The following is a 10,055-nucleotide window of genomic DNA, read 5'->3' as shown; positions in this document are numbered from 1 at the left end:
GTAGCCTTGAACTATGATTGTAATCGCGCTCATGGTTGAAATATAAGCTCTTTTTCTGTGTAAAAAAGAAAGAAAATACACCAAATGAAATAATCTTGATTTCAAAGGAAGAAAAGAAAAAAAGAAGAAATGAACCTAAGGAACTGACCCGAGATTGAAATAATCTGGATAAAGAAATGAACCTAAGGAACTGACCCGAGATTTTACATCGGTGTTGCACTAACTTATAATAGTACTTCTATGTTGCATGCTTTCTCTTTCTATGCAACTTTTTTAAAGAGGATACCTACCTAATAAGACACGTAATGTACTGACACAAACAAACCATACAACTACTATCTTGGATACCTAATTAGTAGCACCACTACACATGCACATCACTGGCCGGCCCTCCTCTCCCCCAAATTTTGGTGATTGGCAATTGGCAATTTGGCATCTGGGTTGGGTATTGGGTGCAAAGTGTCAGTAGTCACTGCCACGGTTGTTTAGCAGGATGCGGCATCCGACCCAGGTTGTCCCCTCTACCTTTAAGCTGTCCCGCCGGATTTGGTTATTTCCGGGCAAAAACCAGCATACTTGTGCGGTTGTGCCGATTATCCAAGTATGAAGCATCAGGTTGGGCTGGCAGCAAGCAGAAAATTTGCCTACGTGGAACGTGTTTTGTTCACAGAACATGGCATACCTGGCAACTCGAGATGGAGTCAGTAACAGCCCGAATATTTCCATGTTCCCGGCCTCAACTGGGGCAGGCGTTGAGCAACCATTAACAAGAACCACTTGTAACAACACGAAGCATGGTGTACAATGACCAGGCACAAGGAACACGCGGCCATGGCAGCATAAATCACGCCGACCATGATATCGGATAGCCAACCTAAATCATTTTTTGTTTATTTCTGCTCAACTATTTCTCTTTATTTGGAGGAAGACAATTGCATTGTCAACGATACAAAACCAGACTACAATAGGCATTACTGCCGCAAAATTTGATTAGCAACATGTCGATGCACAGTCTCTACATACACCGACCACTGAAACCCCTAGAGGCTATTAACAGAGACAGAAATTTCCACTTCCCACAGAAATCCCTGTGTCAATGAGCTTCCAGTCACCATAGCGTCCAGCCGTCCACAAGCTCAAACGCAGTTGTCATTAGGCCTGCTCCACGGTACACACATGTCATGCCTTCCTTCCATCCTTGGGTCTCCACGCCGAGCAGGTTCAGTGTCCACCATGAGAAGCCATGTTCACCCTTGGCTCCATGCAGCGCTTCAGAACTCCAAAGGTTGTAACCTTCACTCTTGCAAATCTACAACCTCAGTATGGTTCGAAGTGTATCACAAAGATTTTGTATCGTCTGCTGCTCTTGCGTTGCTTGTGAATCTTGTAGAGGCATGTCCTCATAGCACCTAAAACATTTACAGAAGACAACGGAGAAAAGCTATTTACTTCAGTCATATTGCGAGAAAATAAAAACACTAGCAGCACAGAGTAGTTCAAATGAACTCACGTTTTATGATACGCTAGCGCTTGGGCCAGGTTCATCAGTGTGGGGCTTGTCATCAGCCTGTGGTGCACACCTGGAGGAAGAGGGACCTAATGCACCAAATGCAGTATTAGACTAAGTATCCCTCTGCAAGCTTTAAAAGTTATGTCACTCTGCAAAAGCTAAAGAAAAGAATCTACCACATACTTCGTTTTGACCTTTCCGGCCTTTCTTTGCCTGCCCATCACCACTGAACAGCTCCCTAACTGCCTCCAAGGCATCATTTGTACTTGACCCAGCCAGGCCATTTCCTGCTTCATTTTCTGATACTAGAGCTAGTGGTGAAATGTCGATTGCCTTAAGAAATGGTATTGGTACAGTGTTGCCGGCAGCATAAATTGACCAGAGCTACAATGAAGTCGTAGAAATGCTGGTGAATTAGACATGGGGCTCAAAGGGGAATGCGTGCAATAGCTAAATCTAAAATACCTTAGCCTCAGACAAGGGAACAAATAGCTGATGTCTAAACCATGAACCATATACCTTATCCTGAACCGAAAACGCTTTACGGCTCGGGCTGCTGTTCAATTTAGTTGTTGTGTTTGCAAGTCCTGGTGACAAATTAACTTGATTATCATGGCGTCTTATAGTCCCTTCTGCACCAATATGCTTCTTCACTGTTCCAGTTAAAGGTGGGATTGCTTTTGATTCCTGTATGTCAGGACGATCATCTAAATCCCGATCTTTATTGGCATTACTATCACCTGTGTTCTCCGCCCTATCAAGAAACTGTGCATAAGATTTGTGACGGGATAAATAAAAACTTCACATTAAGCTGCTTTGTATGACTGAAAACACAAACAATAAGATAAATGTATGTTTCTCATACCAAAAACTTGAAATAAGTTCCGCTCTCTTTGGATCATGTGTGAAAGAATTGATGCTACCAAGGCCGGGTATGAACTCTGTTCTTGGGAAAATGGGTGATTCTGCCACTTCGTCGCCATCTTCAGTATGAACTATCATAGTACCAAAATCACCTATATGGAAAATAATAACAGCCGTTTCAAAGCAAATAGCAAAAATCAAGAACATAATAACATACTATCTCTGATCCCAAATATAAGTCCATATAGGTTTGTCTTAACTCCTAAGTCAAACCTTTTTAACTTGGACCATCAGTTTGTAATTTTTTTTTAAGTATAGATACAACATAAGACTGATTGTAAAAAATACTTTCATAATATAGATTTCTATAAATATTGTTAGTCAAAGTGCCATATTGGAGACTCTATTGATGTCATAATGGACTTATATAAGGGATCAGAGTCAGTATGAAACAGCACTATATTTAGAAGCGTCCCATTCAAGAAACAACAGGATAACCCGCCCACCAAGATATACATAAAAACTCCTAAGTAGCTATTTGAATAAAATCCATACAAAGTGTTATGAGCAAGCCATAGAAATATGTAATATTGAGTTGACATCACAGTTGCTAGACAAAAGACTCAGAAGAAAAGGCAGTTTTAATCTTACATGTATTGTTGGCATTCAAAAGGAATGCTAAGACTCGTGTATTAGTTAAACAAAGAACTCACAAAAAGGAAATTTACCTGCCTGACAATCATTATATGTTCCATGATTCATGTGTTGCTGAGAATTTGTAGGAACAGTTTCCCCATAGTCTTCATTTATTCGAACAGGCACATCTTGCATTGTCTGCAGATACCAAAGTAAATATTAACATCGAGTGAAATAGCATAACCAACCCACACATAACAGTAACAACTATGTGGCATACGTTGTTAGGGTCAGACAGTTCATTTTGCACAGCAAGTGTGGCTCCAATCTTCTTCGCTTCCTTGATCTTCGCCAACATTTTTGAAGCTCCACTATTGCACTTCTCAATAAATTTGTGCTGTCAGAGGGAATTTGGAAGAAAACAGAAACAATGACAAGTACATATGTAAATAAGAGATCACGAAAATGCACCATAAACGTCATCTTTGAGAAAAAATTAAGTACCTTCACCATCTCACTTGCAGCAGGCCGAAGTCTTGGATCTTTTGTTAGACACTTTGCAATAAAATCATGGAAGAGTAGAGACCTGAAGGTCAGGATAACAAGAACTTAGGCCAACTCATGCTTAAAACTTCTATTGCCTTATATTTTTTTCAGACATGTAGGAGAGCTGTATCATTGCATTAAAAGAAGAGAGTTCCAACACACACACCAGTGTCATGACAAAGACATACGTGTCTAAGCAAAATGTTAAAAACAAATTTAGTAGCCAATAGTTGTGCAATTCCCTCTTTCAGAAAAGATATTTATGCTCTAGATAAGTTAGGGGTCCTGAATATGGTGTTTCATATATGTCGAGGAGACTGATGTTTTCAAAGCCTATGAAATCTTAAAGCGAAGGACAAAATTTGGCAGCTTCTTAAACCAAACTGTCAAGGGTGTTGGTGCTCAAGGTAGCTGGCCCTCGACTACGAAGCTCATAGCTTGGGTTGGTAACTGGTGTGGGGTTTATCCCCTGGACGCCCAATTATGAAGGGGATGAGATGAAGATGAAGGGGGTGAGATTAAGAGAGAACAGGGAGATTAGGAATAGGGGGTGAGATTAGGAGTGTCTGTGTGTTTAGAGGACTTTCCCCTGATATTCAGAGCCTTCTACAAAAGGCCGCTGATGAATGTAGCTCTTGGTGCATGGCAAGTGCTTCTAACCTCCAGGACATGGCCCTAAGGTTGATTGCCACAGAACCTTATAGTTTCCGGTTGGCGGTTTGATCTCCCTTCGTCGTGTTCTATAGTCAGTGGTGTGGGTTTTGTATATAACCAGGTTTAGGTGGGGCTGTTTTCGCCTCGCTCTTGTACTCTTTTTTCTCTCTTAATTAATGAAGTGACATACAGCTCTCCTGCGTAGCCCGAGAAAAAAAAATAACTAGCTGGAACTTCCATCAAGCTGTACCTAGAATTAGCTACTCTCTCATACAATTCAGACAACAACAACAACATAGCCTCTCATACAATTCAGACCAACAAGGTAAATTTAAGCAGGCAACATAAATACTCTGATCATAGGTAAAAGGTTCGGTTGATTGTAGAAGCCAATCACAAGAGGATGGAGATAGCACAAGAACTAAATTAATAGAAAGGCAGCATTTATTTCTGCTCATTATTTTTTTCACTTTCTATACTATTTAGTATTTACTATATCTTCAAGCTACAATATGCCCCAAATCCACACAAATAGAAAGGAGTATACTGGGAAAATAGTACTGACAACTAACTGATTAAATCCTCAGTTTTCAATCCCAGTAATGGCTTTGTTTGGATGAGTGCCTCTAGTTTCAATAGTTGTTTATCGTATTTATATTGATTTCGTTGCAGGTCAAAAGAAACCTTGGCCAGATCACTATGTCTAGGCACTTAAAAATCTGATATTGCAAATATTAGATCTGATGAGACCATTCACTATTCAAAATAAGCAAAACAATTGCATGGTTACTAGAAACCACTTACCATTTCTCCTTATCCTCCAGCATTGGTGCTGGTTCACTAGATATCATGAAGATAACCTGAGATAAGGGAAGTGGGAGGAGAGACATTAGTCGGTCTATCAAGCATTCAAGCTAAATGAAGATGAAACAATATATAGATATGTATACCAAATATTTACCAAGGCGAAGTAAAGAAGCAAATGCATCAGAAAGAACGTAAAGAAATAAAAAGTACAGTGCACCAAAAGATAGAGCAGCTTTTTTTATTCTGTTATAGCCTATTAGCCTCATTAACTGCAGATACTAACAGGCATTGAGAAGCATCGCTTACTCTCATTGGATGCACAGTGGATCTTGGTGGCATGCCCTACAGTCAGAGATACAAAATAAATATTAAAATGCATTGTCACAACACAAAATTAAAAACAAAAGTGTACAGTCACAAAAGAAAGAAGCAAAGAACAATGTCTACCTCTGCCATCTCAATTGCAGATACACCTAATGCCCAAACATCTACCTGGTGCAGAAAACAAGAACACATGTTTTGGTAAGACAAACTAAAGAAAGAATTCAACTGCCAAAATGATTTTCTCAACATTGCAACCAGTAGACTTGTTTTGGAGGCTTAGTAGTAGGTAATAATTTTTTTTGCTTGAGGAACCATCAAGAGACAAGGAAAAGAAATAATATGTTTTGGCACTGCCATGGGTTCCATAACAATTATTTACTGGCTTTTATGACTTTACGTGTAACCTTGTTCTGCCATATGTAAAGACATTCCACACCCAAAGAAACAAAATATTAAAGAAATCCTGCTCACTGAAAACCCAATCATAAATTTACGGCTACCAAGTCTTTAGAGCAAAAATGGCAACATCCACAAAAGCTGCTAAAATGAACAATTCCGTAGCTGTACACTGTAGAGATGATAGCATGATACCTTTCCATCATAACGACTTTCTTGAATGACCTCTGGTGCCATCCAATGTGGAGTACCAATGAACTGAAAGCATAAACATGAAGGGTCAAATTATGGAAATTAGTGTGCCACTAAAATCTTTATTCTTTCCAAAAACCATTGCATTATTTTTATTTGGTAAAAAGCCATACAGACTGAGCTTAGAGAGCGATGCTGACAGTCTGTTTCACAGTTATTTTACTGTAAAATTGTGACAGTTTTATCCTTGCATTTTGATTGAAGTACGTATTAGCGCCCCAACAACATAAAAATCCAAGACACTGTATGCATGTATGGTGAGATTTGTGTTGTGCGGTCATGATGGATTTGGTCTCAATGCATGGCTGCATGCCAATACGACAAGTCAGTATATGTATTTAGAAGTGTCTGTGTTGTGTGTGGTATAAAAGCAATGGATACCATCAAGGAGAGGGCACCAGCTGTTGCCGGAACACTTTACTACAAAATGGTGTGTGTGTTGGGGGGTGGAGGGGAGGGGGGGGGGGGGGGGGGAGGGGGTGGCGCAGTGTAGAACTATTTGTTATTTGTTCCTCAAGCATTTATGTATTGCCATGGTTGGAAACTAGAGAAGTGTAGCGGCCAAGAATGTGTAGAAGAGAAAAAAAAATGTAAGTATCAGCAGCAGTAGAAAGGGAGTAGATTGTTTTTTTTATATTGGTTTCTAGCTAGATATTAATAAATTCCATAGTCAATTCTTGTAGTATAGTACTACATTATATCATCGTCCTCGGGAACCTGAACTTGTATTCTAACCTGATTTTCCAAACTCTCACTCACGTACCTCCTCCCAGATCTAGCCAACTATGAACTATCAACTATCCTACCTGATTTGGACTCCCTGTGCACCAACTCTTCCACTAGTGTCAAGCAGAGTCCATAACTTGGAGGTAAGATGACGCCCTGGATAATATTTCCCACTTGGAGGTTCATTGCGATTAGGATTTCCACAGACCTATTGGTTTGATATGCTACTGTCACAGTAACCCTCTACGTTCTTGAATAGCTCCACCAAGGCAGCGATTTGCCAAATCGAATGGAGCATCGCAGTCATCAAGAACAGAAAAATTGTTGAGTGGTGGCCTAGGAAGAAGCCAAATGGGGGAGTGAGCAGATTCATAATGGGATATATGGGGACTAGAGGCTGTCACGACAAGAAAGGGAGAAGCAGCAGCGCAGAGAGTATTTGTACAGGAACCACTTTGACTGGGTCTACCAGTATGGGTTTCAAAGAACGGAAAAAATGCCAAGGAATTAGGCGAGACATACTAGATAACAAATATATACTTTCTTATTTTTAATTTTAAACCTAATAGAACATAATGCAGTATGACACTTAAAAGAAATAGTTAGGACTTCACAGCGATCATTTTCCAACACAAACTTGCTTCAAGTTCCCATAAAAGTACCATCATATTGAAGAACTATGCACAAGCACAAGTGGGGCCGCTTATGGTAAACTGGCATGGACAAGTTTCATCGCCACTTCATTTTGTTTGTTACATCGATGTGAAGTTTCTGGAACTATGGATTTGAATGGCAAAACAAACACTGTTTAGAATACCGTGTTGCGCTTTGACATGGTTCTTGTCAGCTGGGCAGCTACACCAAAATCACCTGTTTTGCACATTGTTGTGGTGACACAGCATGCCGACCACAGAGTCAGGACATGGAGAAATATGAGTGCTAAGAAATGTAAACTAAAAATTTTGAAGAAAACAAATGCGCTTACCCAACTTCACCTCGCCTTGCTCAGTTAGAAGAATGTTGCCACCCTTAATATCTCTATGAACTTTAAAAATGGAGTGCAGGTAAGCAAGGCCCTGGAGAAGAAAATAAGAACACAAAAGTTCAATATCCAAAGACATTTAGTTGCCCCACAAGGGAGCAAATACTTCAAATCTGATGCAACTATGTTAGAACCTTTAGTGCTTCTCTACATATATAAGCTATTTGGGATTCATCAAGAGGCTCCTCTGTGATGCCTATCAAGTCGGCGACACTTCCACCACCACAGTACTCCATAACTATCTGTAAGTTGAGAATCGCATTTGCATCAAGCCCATGTTAAATGACTTGACAAGTAGAGAAATCTCACAATGATAGAATACTTTTGTTATTTCTTAATGTTAATAAAATGGATACTATCAGGCTATTTGATTGTACCCATAGGTAGTCCTCTCCTTGGTAGCTTCCAAAGTAGCGGACAACGTTTGGATGGCTACATTGCTGGAGCATCTCAATTTCTCCCCGTATGTCTTCATATCCTTCTTCCTGAAAACCAGAGATACATACTTATATTTTGGAAAAATGCAAGGACTCGGAAAACAGACAGCAACCACATTTATGAGATTCTCTCACAATTAAGCCCATGCAAACAAAATGCTCACAACAAAAGCAATATGGTTGCCAAATAAGATATGTCTCGGGTGGCCTTTCAGAATATTCACAGAACTTTGTCATAGAAAGTTAGAAACTAACCCCTTCTGTTAATGAGATAATCTTGACAGCCACAAGCTCCTGCGTTCTGAGATCCCTTGCTTTGTACACTGCACCATATGAACCTTTCCCTGCATTCCCAATTGAATTTTGCATTTCGCAAAACAGCTCAAAGCTTCAGCCATTCTACAAGTAGACATATAGAACTAATGAAACAATAATTCCAGAGCAAGAGTCGCACCAAGCTCATGGAGCAGCTCGTACTTGGTGGAAGGATCCTCTCTGGTAACACTGTCTGGTGCCGAGCTCACTGATGGCTTCCGCCTTGAATGCTGCTGTTGTTGTTGCTGCATCAGAGGCGACGGTTGCCGGAGCTCCTCTGTCTGCTCCACCGCTGCACTCCAGAAAGAGGACCCGAAACCCCCGGCGCCGCCAGAAGCAGATTCATGGGAACTGGAACCCCCGCTGGTGTGGCGAATGAAGGTGCCTGAGAACGACCCGCCGGGGCTCGACGGGCTCCCTGGTCGGCGGATGAATGTGCCGGAGACCGACTCCCGGGGGCTCGACGGGCTGCTGGTCCGGCGGATGAATGTGCCAGAGACGGACTCGTGAGGGCTGGACGAGCCCCCCGAGCGACGGATGAATGTGCCGGAGGCGGACCCGCGAGGGCTGGAGGAGGTCCCCCCCGAGCGTGCGGTGGAGTGGACGACGAAGGTAGAGTATGGGTCGTCATCGGTAGCGCGGGGGCTGGAGCGCCGCAGATCCAGGAACGGAGATCGAGCGGAGGCCGGGGTGCCGCTCTTGAAGACCACCGTAGCGGAGAGGGAAGCATCGTCGGGGTCGGAGGAGTATGGGTCCTCGTCGTCGTCAAAGGAGGGGCCGCCGAAGTCCTTGGGGAGCCGCTGGAGAAGCGGAGGCAGCGAGGAGGGGTCTTCCTCCTCGTCTTCCTCCGCCCGCGTGGATGGGCCCCTGCCGCCCCTGCTGCCGCGGGCGTCGTCTTCGTCGTCATCGCCGTGGACGACAAAGGTTGAGTAGACGTCGGTTCTCTTGGTACGCGACCACGGCGAGCGCGGGGAGAAAGCCATGGCGTGCCACGCGAGGAGACGGTGAAGGTGCTCTCGTCGGGAATGGCAAATGGGGAAAATTGTTTAGTTGGAGCCAGTTCACTCGAATCTGGCAAATATGGGTCGGGCTCAGATGGGCCATCCCCATTCTAGGCCCACGTGACAAAGAAAATCCGGTCAAATTCTTCCTTCCCGCTAGGCCCACACGGCCACACCCAGTCACCCACAGACAGCTTGTTGATATAGCTGTCATCTGCTAATTGCACTTAGCACGCGAGATCATTTTGAAAAGAAACAAACAAACTGAAATGCAATACTGTTGTAGAACTTTTATTACAATATACAGCCTGTTCGGCAGCTCGTATCTGGCTTATAAGCCTCGCTTATCAGCCAACGAACAGTATTTTTCTCTCACACCAAACCAGCCAACAATACTTTCAGCCATGGCTTATAAGCCAATCCAGCCGAAACGAACAGGCTGATACCCTATCACACATGTGGTAGGGCCAGACCATCATTATATTCGAAGAAGAAATATATTCCGCAATCCACAATGTAATAAAAATAGCAAATCATCGAGAAAG

At 42.4% G+C, this 10,055-nt stretch overlaps 1 protein-coding gene across 1 annotated transcript; it reads right to left on the bottom strand.

Moving 5' to 3' along the window:
- Window positions 1–868: 868 nt before the first annotated feature.
- On the bottom strand, window positions 869–9,926 carry LOC136530812 (serine/threonine-protein kinase 1-like). The gene is made up of 18 exons (XM_066523530.1): window positions 8,649–9,926; window positions 8,450–8,538; window positions 8,135–8,242; window positions 7,892–7,999; window positions 7,701–7,791; window positions 7,533–7,585; window positions 5,933–5,995; window positions 5,465–5,509; window positions 5,324–5,359; window positions 5,015–5,070; window positions 3,515–3,596; window positions 3,291–3,407; window positions 3,103–3,208; window positions 2,376–2,526; window positions 2,030–2,264; window positions 1,694–1,894; window positions 1,511–1,596; window positions 869–1,409 (listed from the first exon to the last, which is right to left on the bottom strand). Exons 1-18 carry the CDS (start codon window positions 9,490–9,492, stop codon window positions 1,310–1,312), a joined length of 2,571 nt encoding a protein of 856 aa, XP_066379627.1. The 5' UTR covers window positions 9,493–9,926; the 3' UTR covers window positions 869–1,309.
- Between the last annotated feature and the right edge of the window lie 129 nt (window positions 9,927–10,055).

Source organism: Miscanthus floridulus, unplaced genomic scaffold (assembly GCF_019320115.1).
Source record: "Miscanthus floridulus cultivar M001 unplaced genomic scaffold, ASM1932011v1 fs_211_3_4, whole genome shotgun sequence".
NCBI lineage: Eukaryota > Viridiplantae > Streptophyta > Magnoliopsida > Poales > Poaceae > Miscanthus > Miscanthus floridulus.
Note: the sequence above shows the minus strand (reverse complement) of the source record. Positions and strands in the feature narration are given on the sequence as shown.

Coding starts and splice junctions, on each gene's coding strand:
- LOC136530812 (XM_066523530.1), bottom strand. CDS start 9,492: ATGGCTTTCTCCCCGCGCTCGCCGTGGTCGCGTACCAAGAGAACCGAC. Junction 5,071..5,323: donor CCACTGTGCATCCAATGAGA/GTAAGCGATGCT, acceptor CCCTTATCTCAG/GTTATCTTCATGATATCTAG. Junction 1,895..2,029: donor CGTTTTCGGTTCAGGATAAG/GTATATGGTTCA, acceptor ACTTCATTGTAG/CTCTGGTCAATTTATGCTGC.